Source organism: Bubalus bubalis, chromosome 16 (genome assembly GCF_019923935.1).
Source record: "Bubalus bubalis isolate 160015118507 breed Murrah chromosome 16, NDDB_SH_1, whole genome shotgun sequence".
In the NCBI taxonomy this organism is placed as follows: domain Eukaryota; kingdom Metazoa; phylum Chordata; class Mammalia; order Artiodactyla; family Bovidae; genus Bubalus; species Bubalus bubalis.
Window position 1 is genome coordinate 26,147,790 of NC_059172.1, and position 23,424 is coordinate 26,171,213.

At 36.2% G+C, this 23,424-nt stretch overlaps 1 protein-coding gene across 2 annotated transcripts in view; it reads left to right on the forward strand.

The window, feature by feature from the left end:
- KIF18A (kinesin family member 18A) overlaps window positions 1-23,424 on the forward strand; it is an 84,965-nt gene that overhangs the window by 28,704 nt on the left and 32,837 nt on the right. For both annotated transcript variants that reach the window (XM_006068008.4, XM_044929319.2), the window contains exons 11-13: window positions 7,268-7,432; window positions 10,586-10,707; window positions 16,542-16,777. In XM_006068008.4, coding sequence (XP_006068070.3) covers window positions 7,268-7,432; window positions 10,586-10,707; window positions 16,542-16,777 — 523 coding nt within the window. The remainder of the gene's footprint in view (window positions 1-7,267; window positions 7,433-10,585; window positions 10,708-16,541; window positions 16,778-23,424) is intronic.

Here is a 23,424-nt window from a genome sequence, read left to right on the forward strand (position 1 = left end):
TAATTGCATTTTTAAGTACTTTTGTACTTATTAAACACATTAATAAATGTGTTTATTAATAATACATTAAATCAGTCATTCAAAGTAGTTTATATAATTTAATCACATAGAGATTAAATACATGAGATGTATTCACATATTATTAAAACCTTTCTTTTGTAGATAACCCCCAGTCCTGTTAGACTTCCACCTTAACCGACTCGTCTTTTCCCACTTTCCCAGAGGTAACAGTTATCTATAAAATTTTTACATATTTTTTAATATCTGAAAGCCATCCAACTTTTATAGTGCTTTCAAAAACTAGCATTTTAGGTTTTTTCAGCCCAAGAAATGGGAAAGATGTGATAGGCTAAGAAATTAATCATAAAGCATTAATAATGTGTCATGGATATGAGAATATCAGTTACTATTAAACTAATTATCAAAATTAGTAATTTATTTACTGAATATGCATTTATTATGCCTTATTGAAAATATGTTTATTTTAAACCACTTTATTGAGATACGATTGACGTTTAAAGAAACTCACAAACATTTAACATAGACCACTTGACAGGTTTCAAGATAAATATAAACTAGTGACACCATCTCCACAATCTATGCCATAATCCTGTGTCACACCTCCTAAAGTTTCCTCCTACCCACTTTAGTAGTAGTAGTATTATATTAACAGAAACACTTAACATAAGATCTATCCTCCTAATGATTCTTAAATATACAACAATACACTATGATTCAGCTTTTAAAAAAGAAGAAAATCATGCCATTTGCAACAACATAGGTGAACCTGAAAGACATGCTAAGTGACATAAGCCAGACAGAGAAGGACGGATTCTACATGATACTATTTATATGAAAAATCTAAAACCATCAAATTCAGAAGTAGAATCGAATGGTGTTGCCAGGAGTTATGGGGAAGGCAAAATCAGGAAGTACTAGTCAAAGGGTACAAAGTTTTAGTTATGTAAAACAAATGCATCCTAGAGATCTACTACTGTACAGCATAGTGCCTAGAGTTAGTAGTGTATTGAATACTGAAAATTTCTTTTTAATTTTGTTTTTCAAGTGTATATAAAATGTTCCTCACATCATTTTAAGGCAGAAGACTAGAATGTATATCTTTGTTTAAAATTTGTCGCTATGTACTTTAACTTTCTTGAACTACAAGATTGTTGCCAGTATTTTTGATAACCTTCATGACTTCAAATAATAAAATATCTCATAGGATTAATATTGGATTGGCCAAAAAGTTTATTTGAAGTTTTTCTGAAAAACCCAAACAAACTTTTTGGCCAACCAATATATTAGTTTGTTATTATGAAATCCCTACATATGTTAGTTAAGTGGGATTCTGAAAAACTGCTGTATTAACTATTCTAAAAGTTGTATGTTATATCTCAGTTATTTGCATTTGCTATAATTTACAGTTTGAACATCAGGAAGTTCACGGTTCACATATTGCTGAAGCCTGGCTTGGAGAATTTTGAGCATTACTTTCCTAGCATGTGAGATGAGTGCAATTGTGTGGTAGTTTGAGCATTCTTTGGCATTGCCTTTCTTTGGGATTGGAATGAAAACTGACCTTTTCCAGTCCTGTGGCCACTGCTGAGTTTTCCAAATTTGCTGGCATATTGAGTGCAGCACTTTCACAGCATCATCTTTCAGGATTTGGAATAGCTCAACTGGAATTCTATCACCTCCACTAGCTTTGTTCGTAGTGATGCTTTCTAAGGCCCACTTGACTTCACATTCCAGGTTGTCTGGCTCTAGGTCAGTGATCACACCATCGTGATTATCTGGGTCGTGAAGATCTTTTCTGTACAGTTCTTCTGTGTATTCTTGCCATCTCAATATCTTCTGCTTCTGTTAGGTCCATACCATTTCTGTCCTTTATCGAGCCCATCTTTGCATTAAATGTTTCTTTGGTATCTCTGATTTTCTTGAAGAGATCTCTAGTCTTTCCCATTCTGTTGTTTTCCTCTGTTTCTTTGCATTGATCGCTGAAGAAGGCTTTCTTATCTCTTCTTGCTATTCTTTGGAACTCTGCATTCAGATGCTTATATCTTTCCTTTTCTCCTTTGCTTTTTGCTTCTCTTCTTTTCACAGCTATTTGTAAGGCCTCCCCAGACAGCCATTTTGCTTTTTGGCATTTCTTTTCCATGGGGATGGTCTTGATCCCTGTCTCCTGTACAATGTCACGAACCTCATTCCATAGTTCATCAGGCACTCTATCTATCAGATCTAGGCCCTTAAATCTATTTCTCACTTCCACTGTATAATCATAAGGGATTTGATTTAGGTCATACCTGAATGGTCTAGTGGTTTTCCCTACTTTCTTCAATTTCAGTCTGAATTTGTTGAAGCTGGTTTTAGAAAAGGCAGAGGAACCAGAGATCAAATTGCCAACATCTGCTGGATCATGGAAAAAGCAAGAAAGTTCCAGAAGAACATCTATTTCTGCTTTATTGACTATGCCAAAGCCTTTGACTGTGTGGATCACAATCAACTGTGGAAAATTCTGAAAGAGATGGGAATACCAGACCACCTGACCTGCCTCTTGAGGAATTTGTATGCAGGTCAGGAAGCAACAGTTAGAACTGTACATGGAACAACAGACTGATTCCAAATAGGAAAAGGAGTATGTCAAGGCTGTATATTGTCACTCTGTTTATTTAACCTATATGCAGAGTACATCATGAGAAACGCTGGACTGGAAGAAACACAAGCTGGAATCAAGATTGCCAGGAGAAATATCAATAACCTCAGATATGCAGATGATACCACCCTTATGGCAGAAAGTGAAAAGGAACTAAAAAGCCTCTTGATGAAAGTGAAAGTGGAGAGTGAAAAAGTTGGCCTAAAGCTTAACATTCAGAAAACGAAGATCATGGTTCCGGTCCCATCACTTCATGGGAAATAGATGGGGAAACAGTGGAAACAGTGTCAGACTTTATTTTTCTGGGCTCCAAAATCACTACAGATGGTGACTACAGCCATGAAATTAAAAGACGCTTACTCCTTGGAAGGAAAGTTATTACCAACCTAGATAGCATATTCAAAAGCAGAGACATTACTTTGCCAACAAAGGTTCGTCTAGTCAAGGCTATGGTTTTTCCAGTGGTCATGTATGGATGTGAGAGTTGGACTGTGAAGAAGGCTGAGCGCCGAAGAATTGATGCTTTTGAAGTGTGGTGTTGAAGAAGACTCTTGAGAGTCCCTTGGACTGCAAGGAGATCCAACCAGTCCATTCTGAAGGAGATCAGCCCTGGGATTTCTTTGGAAGGAATGATGCTGAAGCTGAAACTCCAGTACTTTGGCCACTTCATGCGAAGAGTTGACTCATTGGAAAAGACTCTGATGCTGGGAGGGATTGGGGGCAGGAGGAGAAGGGGATGACAGAGGATGAGATGGCTGGATGGCATCACTGACTCGATGGACGTGAGTCTGAGTGAACTCCGGGAGTTGGTGATGGACAGGGAGTCCTGGCGTGCTGCATGTTCATGGGGTTGCAAAAAGTCGGACACGACTGAGCAATTGATCTGATCTGATCTGATCTGATAATTTACAGTAATGATAATATTTTTCAATTTTGTGTAGGTTTCCTTTAAATAAATGCCAATTTTCTGAAAGTACAGTTATCTGATTTATGTCTTGTAAAAAGGCAAGAAATTCAATCATGGAAAGCTGATTGAGAGCAGCTTTTTTTGAACACTTTTATATATATCCTAAGGATTGTGCTAGACACAATAGAGATAAACAGAAGTATGAGACATTATAGTACTTAAATTATTTATAAACTAGTTGGAGCAATAAAATGATATAAAAATGACACAGCACTGTATGATTGTCATGTAAGGGATAGTGCAATAATAAAAATGGTTAATATTGAGCATTAATTGTTTGCCAGACACTTTTCAAAGTCTTTTGCATGGGATATTGCATTTAGGATATATAACAAGCCTATGAGGTATATCCTCTATTATTACCACGGTTTGTGAGCAGCAAAGATACAGAGAATTCAAGTAACCTGTCTGGAGATATATGCCTAATCAATGTGACTGAACCTATATTAAACTCTGGCAGTCTGACCTCAGTCTGTACTTCTGAGGATCCTACTATACTATAAGTACTAAGTGCTATAGCTATTCAAAGTAAAAAACAGTGACTTCTGGTTGTGGTAAAGAAAGGCTTCGTAGTAGAGAGATGAGATTTATACTGGACATTTTTATGAAAATACTGCATGCATGCTAAGTTGCTTCAGTCGTATCCGACTGTGCAACCCTATGGACTGTAGCCTACCAGGCTCCTCTGTCCATTGGATTCTCCAGGTGAGAATACTAGAGTAGTTTCCATGCTCTTCTCCAGGGGATCTTCCCGACCCAGGGATTGAACCTACATTTCTTACATCTCCTGCATTGGCAGGCAGGTTCTTTACCACTAAGTACCACCTGGGAAACCCTGTATAAGAACTATTAGTGGGAAAAAAATAAAAAGGAATACAATATTCGAAACAGAACATCAGTTTGACCAGAGTACAATGTCGTCCATAACTATACTCAACACCTCCTGCCAATCCCCACCCCTTTGCCATAGCAGGTACCATTGAAGTGGTTGTAGCACTCTTCCTCTCTGAATCTGAAGTAGCCAGAGTTAACCACTGTGAATAGATTGGAAATGGAACATGATACAAGACATATTTTGCCATATTGGGAATTTATCAATTCTATTTCAAAGGGAGTGCCAAATTCTGGAAGCTTTGGTTACTAGGAATTTTATAGTCTATTTTTATAGTCAAGAGGCAATCTTTGAAGCAAATAAGTAGTGTATTAGTAGAGCTTAGACTCAGGTTGCCATTTTTTGAACATTAAAATATTAGTACATTTAATAAATTTGGTCTATTTAATACCAAGGTAATATACATAATAGTTATTTTCTCTGTCTTACCCTGTTGAATTGTGAATGTGTGATTGGAAACATTGAGACATCGAGTGAGGAAATAGATTTGGCTGATTTGTTTTTTCTGTTTGCATCCTTATTCTGGTTTTTTCAATACATTTGCCTTTTCTCATACCTCACTTTTGGTCATTTCAATTGCTTTTCCAATTTTTATAGCTATTCTCATGAGACTAGGTAAGCAATGGAGATAAAACCTCCTAAGTTTATTGGCTGTAAACTACTGAAAAATGTAGAAAGATACCTAGAGATTTAGTTTGTTCTCACAGAATTGTCAAAGTATAGTTTTACTAAACTGCTTGCTAGGGTAAGGAATTTTATATCTGTCTTGGACCCTCTCCAAAGAGGTTTACTTTCATAGTTGCTAAAAGAATCTCATTGATTCAGCTATGAATGGTTCTAGAATATGGACTCTGAGAATAGTATTAAAGTGAAGGTCCTGGGCAATTTTATGAATGTATAGAGTTAATATACAAGTTATATTAATGAAATAGTGAGTTCACTGTGTTAGCAGTCAGTTCTTTTGCACAAAGCGGTAGTATTATAATACCTAAATTTTAGAATTACATGTTTATTCTCACTCAAGGCCTTTCATGGTATTTTGGAAATTGTATTAATAAAACATATAACGCTTTTTTGAAACTTTAATAGGAAACAATTTACTTTAATGTGAGGGTTTAATGTACATATTTTAGAATTTATTTCCAAACACTTACTTATTTCAGAATAGTAATTCAGTAGGGATTACCCTGATGAAAAATGTCCCCATAAAGAACCATCATAGAGGATACAGTTCATGAACATAAGTACAAACTGAAAAACATATTTCTTGAGATTTTCAGTCAAAAATTTTGAGTGTTAAATATTGACTGCCGTCAGACCCATAGATCATTTCCTGCCCTGATACTAAAAGTATCTGCAATATTTGTAATCATTAGAGAAATAGGAAGGTAGTTTGATTTAATTGCCTTCCTTCAGACAGGTACAATACATTTATGTTCATTTTTCAGATAAGGTGACTGAGAGCCACACAAATTTGACTTGCCTAAATGTTCACACCTGCTGCATAGCAGGAAAAGTCAAGAAGCCATGTATCCTACCTTCTGTTGTAGCAGTAGCTCTAAACTTTACAGGTTTCAGGACCACATTCTACTTTTAAAATAAAATTTTTGAACCTTAAAGAGCTTTTGTTTATGTGGATTTCATCTACCAATATTCTGTATGAAATTTAAACTGAGATTTTCAAAAGTACGTTATGTATTAGTTAAGAACAATTAATTACCCATTGCATGACAACGTAACACTTTAATGAAAATAGTTGTTTTCTAAACCAGAAAGAGGCAGTAAGAAGAGTGACATTGTTTCCTATTTTTGCAGATTTCTTCATTCCCTGGTTTTTCCTCAAAATGTCAACCTTTTATGAAAGATAACAAGAAAGTTAGGAGTGAGGCCTTTAACCCAGTTCAAATGTAGTTGCTCCTCCTTTTTCATTTTTTTTTTTCCCACCGTAGGGTATGTTTATCCCTACTTCCAAAACCGCTGCAAGTGCTTGTTCTAACCTTTAGCGATGTATTGTCTCAGGTCCAGCCATCATATCTGATGATTATTGAGTTTAGTGGCTTTTGGCAATTAGCCCAAAGAAGTCCTACCATTCTGCCACACTGTGCCCATGATAGTGTGCAGGACCCTTGGAGTAAAAAACTAGAAAGCCAGTTTTGAACTCAATTCATGTGTAGATAAAACACCAAAAATATTTGGGCTATCCATTATGTGTCCTGAATCAACCATCAAGCGAGATCAGATGTTTATGACACTCAGATATAAGCTCTGTTTTCTGTCATTGACAACAGCCAGTCTAAAGGCCTTATAGACAAAACCTTAGAACAATAGAATACTCTGTTTCTTCACATCTTTCAAACTGAAGGCAAGATAAGAGCAGTACATGCATCTGCTTTGTTTTCAATGAGGAAATCACAGGAGTCAGGCCCCATATGAACTTTTCAAATGCAACATTTAAAAGCATATATTTTAGCAACAGCAAAAAAGAAGTTATAGTCTTCAATTTGGCCATTGTTTTTCTTAAAGTCATAAACTCTCAACATGTAATTTTATAAAAATGACTCACAACTCAATTTCCTATTTTCCTGCAAGCAGCAGTATTGTGAGATTTCAAAGGGGAAATAGCTTTAAGTATAAAAGTATAGCCTAATTTAATAGGCTACAGTAGCACACTTAAAAGGAAATATACCACTGTACTAATATCACATACATCAAGTATCACAAAAGACTGACAATTAAATGCATTATTTTTCAGGCCACTTGCAAAAGAGATCACAGACTTGCAATGTTGAAAACTCGCCGCAGCTATCTAGAGAAGAAAAGGGACGAAGAATTGAAGCAATTTGATGAGAATACTAATTGGCTCCATCGTGTCCAAACGGAAATGGGACTCTTAGGTCAAAATGGTCATATTCCAAAGGTACATACATATTTTATATTCAGATTTATTTTCTTAGAACTGAACTTCTTAAACTCACTGTTGTATAAATATCTTTCATAAGGCAAATTTTGGTTCATCTCTCTCAGATTTAACTGACTCATTTTACTGTTTTTAACTGAATATGCCTTCTACCTCCCTATTTACCTACTAAATTTCTTTTTCTTTACTTTCAGAAGAATAAAGTTACATTTAAATGTTTTTCTTAAGTGATTGCATCCTTTTATGAGGTCGTTCTTAAGTCAGACTGAAGTAATTCTATTCAGACTGTACTTGAATTTTCATCATGTAGGTGATTTAAATTTAATAAATTGATATTAGTTTTAAAATTAGTTTTAAATGTGGTCAACATTATTTGTATTATAGCCAAATAAAACCAGTTTGAAAGCTGTATGCATTTATGTTTATGTACTGAATTGACAATAGTCCATCTAGAATGTAAATTAAGTATAATTTGCATTATACTTATAATCTAGTATATTCATGTAATTGACAGTCTAAAATATAGCCCATCTCCAACTAGAAAAGTACTTAAAAGCTTGTTTAGTATTAAAAAAGCAAAAAAAATCCATTGATATTTACTAGTTTGCCTTTGTTTTCCCATAATTGTCTTAAGCTCCCAATTTTTTAAATGGTACAGTATTCTTTTTAGTAGTACTATTATTGCTTTTTTTGCCTGCTTATTAGCATTTATGAAGTTAATATTCTTCAGGTTATTTTCAGTAAATTTAAATTTTATTTACTATGGTCCAATCTAATTTTTCTAGCAGTCTGTCTTCTATAACTCTTAAGCAGAACTTTTCACACCTGAATATGAATCTAGAATTAGTGTTTCAATTCTTGTTTTTTAATGCATTTTATTATAAATAATTTGAAAAAATTAAAACTGTTTCTATTCCCATCAACCTATCCCACTCTCAGTCCTTTTTTTTGTGGATATTTTCATGGCTGAAATAGGTATCTACTTCTAAGCCATTCTTTCTTATATAAACAAACTGAGAAATGACTTTGTGAAAAGATTTATTCACAGTCATACAACTCTAGACAGAGACCCAGTACTGTGACTTTCATATTGCTTCCCTTTTTTCTGTACCCTCCTGCATTATCTTCCTCTTAACCTCTAAAATTTATCCACTTCTACATCTCCCATTACCAGTACCCTAATTCAGACTTCAACCCCCACTGTTGGAGGCTATGTGTGGCCTCCTACTTCATTACTGGCCTACTGCAGTCATTCTCTACACTGCAACTAAAATGAGCTTTCCAAAAAGTAACTCTGATTGAATCACTCTTAGGTGCTTTCTCCCATATATAAACTCCCTATTATGATTTCCCAGGCCTAGCATGGCATCCAAAATGCCATTCTTGTTTTATATATTATCTCTCAGTATATTCTTACTTCAGCTGTTACTAACTTAACTGTAGTGCTCATGATAGGCTATGTTCTTCCAATCAGATTCAATCATTAGTGTATCAAAGCATGAAAAAGCTTGGTTTTTCAAAGATGACAGACTAGCCAAGAATTATTATTGGATAAAATAGTTATAGAATCAAGGCTTGTCTCTTTAAGAGTGATACAGAAAGATAAAACAAGATTATCAGAAGAAGTAAATAAGGGATTTTTTTTTTTTAAGAGAAAAGATGTAATATTTGGCAAATATGTTTATACTGTTAGGGTTGTTGAATTTTCTAACTGGAAAAGATGAAAGAGATCATATAGTAAACCTCTTAACTTTCAGTCAAGTCAAGTCATTTCCATAAAGACCATATTTGGGACTTCAGGCAGCATTTGTGTCATAGTCAAGCCATCTTTAAAATCACATGACTCATGAGCTCATACCAAGACTGCTCTAACTGTATCATCCTGACCTGACTCCCTAAAGAGAGTTTGCTCTAAAATACTTGTTGTTTTCTGAAATGTAATCATGAATCATCTAGATAATAACCCCCAACTTTAATATATCTCAGACATATAGAATTATATTGTTTCCTTGTCAAAGCACCCACCACTGGTTTAGGAAGTATTACCTAGAAAGGAAAAAGAAAAAAGCCTTAAGCTTATAGAGAGTCAGTGGCCAACTGCAGGTTGGTAAAGGAGTATTGAACACCTAAAGTGGATTAGGAGAGTTATCTGTAGGAAGTTTCTTGGGCACAGCTACCTTAAGGCTTTTTTTCTTGGCCTCTTACAATGTCCAAAATATTGCACTCCCTTTTATTGACTAAAATTTTCCCAATTTAAATTTTGAAAATGCTTTTGCATTATTACCATTCATAATTTAGTATAACCACTTACCTGATGTTTTCCATACTTAAGGCTTAGTAGGTTTGAGGAAAGAGAAATAATTTTAGGTGGTAAATTAGAAAACATATGGGCATGTATACAAGAGGCTTAGGAAACGGGAGACTGCAAAAACTTTTCTACACTTTTGCACTAGGATGAAGCTCATACCAAGATTGGGTGAAGGTGAGAATTTTTTTTTTGCTGCACCAGGCGTCATCTTAGTTCCCTAACCCGTTTCGCCTGCTTTGCCAGTGTAGAGCTGTAACTACTGGACTGCTGGGGAATTCCCCAAGAAATTTTTATTGTATGCAACTCCAGACACTGGAGTTGTTGGACACAGTTGGACAGTTTGACACAGTTGACAACTCCAAACACTGAACTAGTTTGAGACAACGCCTCTTATGGTGGTCTAGAATGGAGAATCTATAAGCAAATAAATAAATGGAATTGTTACTAATCAATGCTATGACAGAGACTATTGGAGGTGAAGACTGTCCGTCTTTAAATGTAGTGCTTAGAGAAAGCCTCCCTGAAAAGTGACATTTAAGCAAAAATGGACCAAATTAATGTATTTTCACAGTATTATATACAAGTTGGATAGACCAATAAACTATTATTATAATAAAATTTGTTCTGAGACATTCAGTTTCCAAGGAAACTTGAAACTTATCTCACTTTTAAGTTATAGACTACCTGTACTAGAATACTTGTTTTACAAATTGTTTCTATACTACCATTTCCTATTTTTAAGAATTAAAACTCTTAACTCCAATATAAAATAAATTTCATTAATATTGATTTAACTTTAATATTCTTAAAAGAATCTGAGATATAGTTTGTATTGTTTTCCTCAGGAGCTCAGTAAAGAACTTCATTGCCACCATCTGCACCTCCAGAACAAAGATTTGAGAACACAAATTAAACATATGATGGATCTAGCTTCTCTTCAAGAACAGCAACACAGACAGACAGAAGCGTAAGTACATGGGTTTACCTGTTCTAAAAATTTTAACACTATAGACCTAAGGAACCTGAAGCAGAGAAGTTTAGGTTTCCATTGCCAAAAAATTCAGTTTTATCCAGTACAAAATACATTACTATTTAAATGTCTGCCAGCATCAGAAATCATGCTGAGTTAGAAAACACAGAACGAGTGTAAAGGATGTGGTTCTTCTCCTCGGATTTTTTTATAGTGCTTTATAGTTTTAAAAACACTTTTTTAATTTATTGTTTTTATGCAATATATATCATGTAATACAAAATTCTGAAGATCCCTCTACAGTGAAAAGGAGCCTGTCTTCTACCTGTCCTCTAGCCATCTTTCCCCCTCTTAGAAACTACTATTATTAATACCAATTGAATTTTTAAGTAGATAGTTTTTAAGCATTCATAATCCCAGAATGAATTTTTGCTATCATTAAAATGAAATCATTTAAAAATATATATATTTTAACATCATGTCCCAGTTTTTAAGTGGTTCTATACTATCTCATTCATGCTCTAACTCAGTAGTAGCTGAGTAGTTTTAATTTTTGAAACATAATAGTAAAAAAGTATGCCTTGATCTTTATTTTTATTACATTGAATATGTCAGTCAATTTCCTTAGGCGTCACGTTCATGCTCTGTAAAAATAACAAATTTATTTCGTTAAAGGCTTTCTGCCAGTCTAAAATTCCACTGTTGTTCTTCTAGTGTTCTCAAACAACAATAATTAATTTTCCATACTTTTGATTTAAGGGAAATTATATTAGCATAATTACTTTTAAAAAGAAGAAGAAAAAGAAAGGGAAAAACTTTAGGGAAATATTATCCTATGGATAGAAGCTCACCCTGCTCTCCCCATACTTCCTATATTTATACACAGAGCAAACACTGAACATTCATTTACTTGCACTCACACCCCCTGCAGGAGTTAAAAGTTATCAAAGAAACATTAATTTATTTCAACCATACTATATTTGGTTTATCATAAAAATAGTTTAATATATTTAATATAAATTTTTGCCTAAAAATGGGCAAAAATTCTCTTATTTATTTAGAAAACTGGTGAACTAAAACAGAGACAATACAATATAATAGAAAGAGTATGAGTTTTGAAGTTGGTCTTGAGTTCTAGTTTATATAAGCAGTATAACCTTGCATAAATTATCCTGCCTCACTAACCTTTAGTTTTCTTATCTGTTCAATTGTAACACTTTCTTTATAACAAGTTTGTAAGGATTAAATAACAAAAAACAACAGATTTGATGAACTGTCTTAGCCTGAGTTTATAGAGTGAAGACCAAAAAAAAAAGATTTTGTGTATATTCAAAGTGCTGAAAGAAAAAATTTTCAGCTATGAAGACTACCTAGCAAAGTTATCAATAAAAATTGAAGAAGAAATACGAGTTTTCCAGATGACCAAGAGTTAAAGGAGTTCATCACCACTAAACTGGCCTTTTAAGAAATGTTAAAGAGACTCCTTTAAATTGAAAAGGGCCACTAATTAGTAACAAGAAAAATATGAAATTATAAATCTCACTGGTAAAAGTGAACATATAGTAAAAGTAGTGTTTTAATCACTTAGAATGCTAGTATGAAAGTTACAATAAAAAAGTAGTGAAAATACCTGTAACTGTAAGTAATAATAATTACTTAAGGAAATACAAGGTAAAAAGATATAAAATATGGGGTGTTTTCACAGAACTAGAATGAATAATTCTAAAATTCATGTGGAACCACAAAAGACTCTGAATAACCAGAGCATTCCTGAGAAGGACCAAGTTTGAGAGGTCACACTTTCAGATTTAAAACTACATTACAAAGCAGTCATGATCAAAACAGTATGTACTGGTGTGAAACAGACACATAGATCAGCGGAACAGAACAGAGAGCCCAGAAATAAACCCGTGCATATATGGTCAGTTAATTTACAACCAAGTAGCCAAGAATATCCAATTGGTGGTTTAGTCGCTAAGTCATGTCCTACTCTTGCAACCCTGTGGACTGTAGCCTGCCAGGCTCTTCTGTCCATGGGACAGAATTCTTCTCCAGGCAAGAATACTAGAGTGGGTTGCCATTTCCTTTTCCACGGAATCTTCCCGACCTCGGGATCACACCCAAGTCTCCCATATTGCGGGCAGATTCTTCACTATTGAGCTATCAGAGAAGCCCCAAATTAATGCATAAATACATACAAATAAACATACGCCATACATACATGCATAAATGGCATATGTCCTGGGTCTCTAAGACCACCTCCGTGTTTGATGATTTACTGGAATGACTCATAGAATCCATCATATGGCTGACCCCATGGTGGTGGTTTAGTTGCTCATTTGTGTCTGATTGTTTCCAACTCCGTGGACTGTATAGCCCCACAGGCTCCTCTGTTATGATTTATTAGAGTAAAAGCAGGCAAGACAGAATCAACAAAAGGAAAAGGTGAATGGGGCAAAGTACAAAGGAAATCACTTAGTTACAGGCATTTGTGTCTTCATCCTATAGACCATACAGGATATGCTTAAGTCCTCCAGCAAAGGTTGTGATGACCCACGTGAAATGGTGCTTACTTTGGAATGTCATTAGGCCGACACTTTGTACCCTGAGTTTTCACTGGGAGCTGGTTGCATAGGTACTGTCTGCCAAGCATGATGGCTCAAAATTATAACCTTTCTAAAAGGAAAGCAGTTGTTCAGCATAAACCACATTGTTTGTACAAAGAGTTAAACACAGTGAGCCACTCTTAATAGTTCTGGGAATTATCTGAACTTCTCAAAATCTGTGCTTCAAGATACGACCCAAGGGCCAACCTTGTTGACAAGCCTTTCAAAGGATGTCGACTTCAGACCTGCTGTGTTAACTCTTCTCTGCTTAGCATCTGATTAGTATAGGTGTTCAACAAGTACTTGTTTTTATTAACTTTCTGATTAAGAAGTTTTCCTTACAATTGTTACCTACTGGGCTTAAATGGAGTACTCCCCACAATCACCAAAAAGAAAAATATCACAAACTATTTATTTGTACAGCTATCTAAATATTTAAGATTCCTAGATAATAAAGCAGTTATTTCCCAGTGTGTTAAAATTAAAATGCCTATTCTTTTCCCACTATCCTATCCATACTTCAAATGGTTCTGTTCTTCCAGACATCATGAGTAATATGGAACACCAGGACTAAGTTATTTTAAGTTATTCATGTTGTTTGACGTCTTGTTGGTATAAGTTAGGAACCATTTATAACTTTTTAGTTGCTGGCATTTCTTCAGTGAATATTCTTCATGGAGGTCTAATACATAAAAAGAAATGTTTAGTACTCCTCTGATTGACAGCAATAGGATGGATTTTGAATCAGAGCTAAGCATCCAGCACCCATCTTTTTTTCATATCCACCATGTGCTGTGCTGTGCTGTGCTGCGCTTAGTCACTCAATCGTGTCCAACTCTTTACGATCCATGAAATATAGCCCGCCGGGCTCAACTGTCGATGGGATTCTCCAGGCAAGAATATTGGAATGGTTTGCCATGCCGTCCTCCAGGAGATCTTCCAATCCCAGGGATCAAACCCAGCTCTCCTACATTGTGGCAGATTTTTTACCATCTGAGCCACCAGAGAAGCCCAAGAGTACTGGAATGGATAGCTATCCCTTGCCCAGGGGATCTTCCTGACCTAGGAATTGAGCATGGGTCTCCTGCATTGCAGGCGGATTCCTTACCAGCTGAGCTACCAGAGAAGCCCTATACCCACCATACTTTTCTGCAGTTTTCTCCTTTGAATGCCTTTGAAAATTATTGCTTTAGCTCATAAAGAACTAACTTCAGGGAGAGGTGAGTTTTGTTCATTTGTTATTGTTTTCTAATCTTATATACCTAAGATGAGCTTCATCATTGGACAGAGTGTATTAATATTTCATTTCAATCTCATAATATTTAGTAACAATAGCAACACTTTTTTTTTTTTTTTTTCTGCTGCGCTCTCTTCATTGCTTCATGCAGGCTTTCTCTATTTGGGATGAGCAGGAGCTTTTCATTGTAGTGGCTTCTCTTGTTGTAGAGCATGGACTCTAGGCACAGGGACTCAGTAGTTACAGCTCATAGGCTCTAGAGCGTAGGCTTAGTAGTTGTGGCACATAGGCTTAGTTGCCCCTTGGCATGTGGAATCTTCCCAGACCAGAGATCAAACCTGTGCCCACTGCATTATGAGGCAAATTCTTAACCAGGGACCACCAGGGAAGTCCACAACACAGTTTTTGATTCTTAAATCACATTATGCTTTGTAAAAGTCTTTTATAAGAAATTTAGTTCTGAAAACAGTCCCCTGTTGAAAGTAGTGGCTATCCAATTGTACCCCATATTATAGAGGAGAAACCTCAGTTAGCACTTTATCCAAGGTCAAATAGAAGCAAGTGAAGACTAGCTGACACTGTAGCCTGGTTCTTTTAATTCCCATACAAGGTACTTTCCAATCTATATTTAATGTATTAAAGATATTTGATTAGAGGTATTTGATTGAAATTTCTAAAGGAAGATATGTACAGGGAACCATTTTAATCATCTGCTAATACTTTGAATCACAATCTGGAATCAAGATTGCTGGGAGAAATGTTGACAACCTCAGATAGGCAGATAGTGCCACTTTAATGACAGAAAGTAAAGAGGAACTAAAGAGCCTCTTGATGAAGGTGAAAGAGGAGAGTGAAAAAGCCTGGCTTAAAGCTCAACATTCAGAAAACTAAGATCTTGGCATCTGGTCCTATCACTGCATGGCAAATAGATGGGGAAAATGTTGGAAAAGTGTCAGATTTCATTTTCTTGGGCTCCATAATCAATGTCGATGGTGACTGCAGCCAGAAAATTAAAAGACACCTGCTCCTTGGAAGAACAGCTGTGACAAACCTAGACAGTGTATTAAAAAGCAGAGACATCACTGTGCCAACAAAGATCTGTATAGTCAAACTATGATTTTTCCAGTAGTCATGTAAGGATGTGGGGCTACCCTGGTAGCTCAGCTGGTAAAGAATCCACCTGCAATGCAGGAGACCCTGGTTCAATCCCTGGGTCAGGAAGATTCCCCTGGAGAAGTGATAGGCTACCCACTCCAGTATTCTTGGGCTTCCCTGCTGGCTCAGATGGTTAAGAATCTGCCTGCAATGTAGGAGACCTGTTTGATTCCTGGGTTGGGAAGATCCCCTGGAGGAGGGCATGACAACCCACTGCATTATTCTTGCCTGGAAAATGCCCATGGACAGAGGAGCTTGGTGGGCTACAGTCCATGGTGTTGCAAAGAGTCAGACACAACTGAGTGACTAAGAACATATTACACATACATGTATGGATGTAAGAGATGGACCATAAAGAAGGCTGAGCACCAGAAAACTGACACTTTCAAACTGGAGTTGAATCTTGAGAGTCCCTTGAACAACACAGAAATCAAACCAGTCAATCCTAAAGGAAATCAACCCCGAATATTCATTGGAAGGAGTGATGCTAAAGCTGGAGCTCCAATACTTTGGCCACTGATGCAAAGAGCTGACTCACTGGAAAAGACCCTGATGTTGGGAAATTCTGAGGCAAGAGGAAAAGAGGGTGACAGAGTATGAGATGGTTGGATGGCATCACTGACTCAATGAACATACGTTTGCGCATACTCAGGGAGATAGTGAAGGACAGAGAAGCATGGCATGCTGCAGTTCATGGCAAGAAGTGACATCTTTGCTCATGCTGCAGCAAAGAGACTGAACAACAACAAATACTTTGGATGTTACATAAATCTGTAATACTGTATTTAAAATTTAGTATTTATCTCTCTCTTCTTGTCACCTTCTGTATGTAGAGTATTGAATGCATTACTTCCGGCCCTAAGAAAGCAATACTGTGCTTTAAAAGAATCTGGCCTGTTAAATGCTACTTTTGAGGCTGACATCAAAGAAATTGAACATTTGGTCGAGAGGAAAAAAGTGGTGGTTTGGGCTGATCAAACTAGTGAACCTGCAAAGCAAAATAATCTACCAGAAGTTTCTATTCTTATGACCTTCCCACAACTTGGACCAGTTCATTCTTCTCCTTGTTGTAAGTACAGCTTTTATTTCATTAAGTAAGTAAACATTATTTATAAAGATTAATCTTTGTAGTATCAATCAATAGAGCAGTTAATTTTTTAGTAGTTTTGCTATTTTGTGAGAATTAATTTCAGAATCATTTCAATTAACTGGTATCTTTCAAAGGTGTAAGGGGAAGTATGCTTGATGTTCTAAATAATGCTAGCAGTGAAGTTATTTTACCTGTTTTTAATGAGATAATTTTATTTCCACTGTTTAAAACTTTACGTGTATTAAAGACTGAAGATTATGATTAAGAATATTATGTTCTGTAATAAATAACAATCTTTTATGTTCTTAAGATCAACTGACAGTGTCAAATTTACTGTTTTTCTGTTGGCAGATCACTTAATATCTCTCCTTTCATAAAAGTGTGCATGGGGCGTTTTAATTGAAAAACTAACATGTAATCTTGGTTTTAAAATATTCAGATAATATAGAAGTAGAATGCCCTCTTCAGCTTTTCCCAGAACCTCAATCTTCTATGCTAGGTTAGAGATAAATGCTTATTAACAGTTTGGTTATCTTTACAGTGTGTGTATGATATTTGTATCAGATAATCTAACTTTTAAGCTTTTTGTTACATTTTAATCATTTTTAGGGTACATATATAAAGAATCTAGCATTTTTTTAATAGCTATGAGAATTGTTATACAATCATTTACCTAACCATTGTTCTATTATTAGTGAACAGTGCATGTCAGAGAACCATATACATTAGTCCTCCCTTCTCTACTGTTTCACTTTTCACCATCTCAGTTACCTGCAGTAAACTGAAGTCCAAAAACGTTCAATGGACATTTTCAGAAATAAATACTTCATCAGTTTTAAATTGCACACCATTCTGAGTATCATCATAAAATTTCATGTGGTCCTACTCTGTCCTGCCCAAGATATGAACCATCTCTTTATCCATCATATTCTTTCTGTTTGTCACTTAGTAGTCATCTTGGTTATCAGATCAGCTGTCACACACAGTATTGCAGTGCTTGTTTTTAAGTAACCTGTATTTTACTTAATAATCCCAAAGTGCAGAAGTGATGCTAGCAATTCAGTAATGCCATAGAGAATCCATTAAGAGCTCTCTTTTAAGTGCAAAAATGAAAGTTTTTGGCTTAATTAGGAAAGAAAAATAAATCACATGTGAGGTGCTAAAATTTGGGGGAAGAACAGGTATTCTGTCCATGAAATCATGAAGAAGGAAGAAGAAATTCATGTTAGTTTTGCTGTTGGACCTCAAATTGCAAAAATTACTGTCAGAATGCATAAGTGATAAGTTAAGATGGAAAAGGCATTGCTGCTGCTACTGCTAAGTCGCTTCAGTCGTGTCCAACTCTCTGCGACCCCATAGACGGCAGCCCACCAGGCTCCGCCATCCCTGGGATTCTCCAGGCAAGAACACTGGAGTGGGTTGCCATTTCCTTCTCCAATGCATGAAAATGAAAAGTGAAAGTAAAGTCGCTCAGTAGTGTCCAACTCTTCACGACCCCATGCTGCCTACCAGGCTCCTCCGCCCATGGGATTTTCCAGGCAAGAGTACTGGAGTGGGTTGCCATTGCCTTCTCCTGGAAAAGGCATTAACTTTGTACAATAAGATATTTTGACACAGAGTCCACATTTGCAAGCTTATATTACATTATGTTCTTAGACTTATTGCCTAATTTATAAATTACACTTTATCTTAGATAGGTAGGCAAGCATTCATGGTAAGTCACTTTATGCATGTGTGTGTGCTAAGTCACTTCTGTTGTGTCTGACTCTGTGCGACCCTATGGACTGCAGCCTGCCAGGCTTCTCTGTCCAGGGGATTCTCCAGGTAAGAAGAGGCACACACACACACACACACACACAAATAGGAAATATATGATGCAGTGCTGTCTGGTTTCCAGTATCCATTAGGAGTCTAGGAATGTTTCCTCCCGTGGGGTAAAGGGAGACTACTGTATTAACATTTCTACATGTGTACGAGTTTCCTAGGAATTAGTTTCCTAGATCAGAGGATAAATAACTTAAAAAAATGATCTGTCAGGCTCCAAAAATTTTCTTATATAAACATTTATGAGATTTTACATTTACAAATCTTTATGTCTCATCTTCACCTTAACCCAACGTAAGAACAGCAACACTAAATTAATGCATATTCTTTTTAAATTTGAAACTCATTTTTACTGATTTTAATTCTTCGAGGTTTGTGAAGACTTCTTTAAAGCCAGCATAGAGTTGGTATAAATGTTTCAATTATGTTTTTAAAGAATATATTAAGTCAAGTCAAATCGGCTGTGTTCTTCAAATCATGTTCTTACTGACTAATTTTTTAATTCATGTTCTGTCATATACTGAGGTGAACTATTAACAATCTCATCTATTACTGTTGGATTATTCCATTTATATCAGTCTTCTACTGCTGCCCTAAGAAATTAACACAAACATATCAATTTAAAATAACACTGGCTTATTATCTCAAAGTTCTTTAGATCAGAAGTCCAGCAGGCTCAGCTAGTTACTCTGCCTCAAGTTTCAGGGGCAAAAATCAAGATGTCATCCAGTTGGGTCTCCTGTTTGGAGATTCTGGGGGAGAATGTGCTTCTATTGTTAGCGGAATTCAGTTCTGTGTGGCTGTAGAGCTGAGGTCTCTGTTTTCTTGTTGATCATTAGCCAGATAGATCAAATTCAGAGCAAGTCCGAACTTATTCAAGTACCTGGCATTGTACAGACACTCCGTTTTTTCAGAGGTCACCTCTGTTCTCTGACTTCCCTGGTGGCTCAGATGGTAAAGCATCTGCCTACAATGCAGGAGACCCAGGTTCAGTCCCTGGGTTGGGAAGATCCTCTAGAGAAGAAAATGGCAACCCACTCCAGTACTCTTGCCTGGAAAATCCCATGGACGGAGGAGCATTGTAGGCTACAGTCCATGGGATGGCAAAGAGTCGGACATGACTGAGCGATTTCACTCTGTTCTCTAGCATGTGACTACCTTTATCACTTCATCTCCTAGCCAGCAAAGGCAAGTCATTCTCATGCTTTGAATCTCTCTTAGCTTTCCTTCTGCCTATCTCTCCTGCTTTCAGTTAGTGAAAGTTTTTGTTTTTAAAAGCTCCTATGATTACATTGAGCCCACCAGGTAATTTAAGATAATCTCCCTATCTTAAATTTCATAACCTCAAGTAGATCTTAAAATGTATTTGTCTTAAGTTTCTTGAAGACTGTTTTGCTGGGTATAGAATTCCAATGTGATACTCTTTTCTTTTAGCACTTGTTAAAGACACTTGATAAAGAGACATTGTTTCATTATCTTCTGATTTTCATTTTTGCTTTTGAAGCCAACTTTTCATTCTAAATGTTGCTCCCTTGAATATAATCTGACTTCTTTTCTGGCTTCCTAAAATGTTTTTTCTTTGTCTTTGGGTCTTAGTAGTTTTGCTATATTGTGCCTAAATGTACTTTTATTTCTACTTCTCTTACTAGGTTCACAGAACTCTGAATTTGTGTCTGTACTATTTTTTATCAGTTTTTAAAGTTCTTAACCATTGTATCTTCAAATGTTGCTTCTGCCACTTTTGTTCTCTTTTCTGCTTCTGAGGCTCCAGTTATATTGCATGTTACTGCCTTACTCTCTTATCCATGCCTTTGCTTTCTTCTGCTCTTCATTTTTTTTTCTTTTCCTGGAAATTTCTTTTCACGTATTTTATAGTTTCTCTTTAAATTTGTGTCAAATGGGCCTTAAATCCATCAAGTTCTCCATTTCACTTATATTTCAGTTTTGGAATTTCCATTTGATTCTTTTTTATAGTTTCCATTTCTTTGCAAAAATTTTCACTGAATACAGTAGGTGAAATCTGTGTCTGAGAATTCCCAAGTCTAGAACCTTCTAGGTCTGCTTCTGTTCTCTTTCTGCTGGATATCTTTCATGTGCTTTGCCTTGAATGCATGCTAATTTTTGTACATCACACATGTATTTTCAGAATTGTTTATAAAATTCTTTAAGGCTTCTGATAATAATGTCTTCCTCAATGAGGATTTGCATTTGCTTGTTCCAGACTCCTTGTGTGGTTAGCAGTCTAAAATTGTTTCAGTACAGTTTTAGAGCCTGAGATAATTTGAAACTTCTGAACTGCCGCTTCTGCAAGGGCCTGACTACTCTTAGTTTGCCCTTGCCAATTTAGCTGTGTCCCAGCTCAACTCAAGGAGGGTTTACAGAGAACTCTCTGTAGTAGGCCTTAAATTCGTTCTTGCTTTTCAAACAAAGTTCTCAACAGTGTTGCTAAGCTTTTCTGCCACCTCCTCCAGCATCAGCAAATCACCTCAGGGGAGAAATAGCTATAAATGCAGAGATTACTCTCCTGAGCCTTCAACTTCCTCCTGATACTTGCCTATAATTCTTCACAATCTTGTTAGCTCTCCTGTGCCTTCTAGCATATGTTTTTTATATTTTGCCCAGATTTTTTACTTGCATTCCATAGACAGGTTGCTCTGAATTACCTTGGTCTCTGTTATCAGGTTTCCTATACTACATCTTTATGTTAAGATGACAAGCAAGTTGCAGATGTATGTATATTCTTTTTCTCTTAATAAAGCATTATCATCATTAGAACTGACCTAGTTGAGATCTTTAGAAAGAAAACTTAAGATTTTTTTCAGATTATCTCATGCCTTTGGGGCCTTGATTCCTAATTTATAATGCATTCAAGATGCTGGAGAGGAAATGGAGTTTTAACACCATGATTAAGAAATACCACCTGCTATATGATGCTCGTTATTCCTTATTTAAAAATCTATATTTCACTTACAATGTAGTTTCATAGACTATTTTTTTCAACAGTAAAACAAAACTTTTATTTGACTTAATTCTTTTTCATAGCATTCAAAAGGAAAGATTTGAGGTCATGTTACCTTTATAATTATGATTTTTTTTAATGTATTAGAAAATAGGTTTTGTTTTTATTATGTTTTGTTCTTTGTTATTTTAATATTCAAGTGATATTATAAATTAACTATTTGCTTAGTATGTTTCTTTCATTCCATGAATTATGTATGTTATATTTATTATGAAAAGAGAGTCAAAGATAAATAATTGGGAAGGGGTAAGCAAATCTAGTGGAGGTGATGGAATTCCAGTTGAGCTATTTCGAATCCTGAAAGATAATGCTGTGAAAGTGCTGCACTCAATATGCCAGCAAATTTGGAAAACTCAGCAGTGGCCACAGGACTAGAAAAGGTCAGTTTTCATTCCAATCCCAAAGAAAGGCAATGCCAAAGAATGCTCAAACTACCGCACAATTGCACTCATCTCACAGGCTAGTAATGCTCAAAATTCTCCAAGCCAGGCTTCAGCAATACGTGAACCGTGAACTTCCAGATGTTCGAGCTGGTTTTAGAAAAGGCAGAGGAACCAGAGATCAAATTGCCAACATCTGCTGGATCATGGAAAAAGCAAGAAAGTTCCAGAAGAACATCTATTTCTGCTTTATTGACTATGCCAAAGCCTTTGACTGTGTGGATCACAATCAACTGTGGAAAATTCTGAAAGAGATGGGAATACCAGACCACCTGACCTGCCTCTTGAGAAACCTATATGCAGGTCAGGAAGCAACAGTTAGAACTGTACATGGAACAACAGACTGGAAATTCCAAATTCAGATTTGGAAACTCCTTTTCCAAATAGGGAAAGGAGTACGTCCAGGCTGTATATTGTCACCCTGCTTTTTTAACTTATATGCAGAGTACATCATGAGAAACACTGGGCTGGAAGAAGCGCAAGCTGGAATCAAGATAGCTGGAAGAAATATCAATAACCTCAGATATGCAGATGACACCACCCTTATGGCAAAGTGAAGAGGAACTAAAAAACCTCTTGATGAAAGTGAAAGAGGAGTGTGAAAAAGTTGGCTTAAAGCTCAACATTCAGAAAACAAAGATCATGGCATCCGGTTCCATCACTTCATGGGAAATAGATGGGGAAACAGTGGAAACAGTGTCAGACTTTATTTTTTCAGGCTCCAAAATCACTGCAGATGGTGACTGCAGCCATGAAATTAAAAGAGGCTTACTCCTTGGAAGAAAAGGTATAACCAACCTAGATAGCATATTGAAAAGCAGAGACATTACTTTGCCAAGAAAGGTCCATCTAGTCAAGGCTATGGTTTTTCCAGTGGTCATGTATGGATGTGAGAGTTGGACTGTGAAGAAAGCTGAGCGCTGAAGAATTGATGCTTTTGAAGTGTGGTGTTGGAGAAGACTCTTGAGAGTCCCTTGGACTGCAAGGAGATCCAACCAGTCCATTCTAAAGGAGATCAGCCCTGGATGTTCTTTGGAAGGAATGATGCTAAAGCTGAAACTCCAGTACTTTGGCCACCTCATGCAAATAGTTGACTCATTGGAAAAGACTCTGATGCTAGGAGGGACTGGGGGCAGGAGGAAAAGGGGACGACATAGGATGAGATGGCTGGATGGCATCACAGACTCGATGGACGTGAGTTTGAGTGAACTCCTGGACTTGGTGATGGACAGGGAGGCCTGGCGTGCTGCAATTCATGGGTCGCTAAGATTGGGACACGACTGAGTGACTGAACTGAACTGAAGCAAGTCCATGAATAAATGTTTATTTTTCTTATCTTAGAA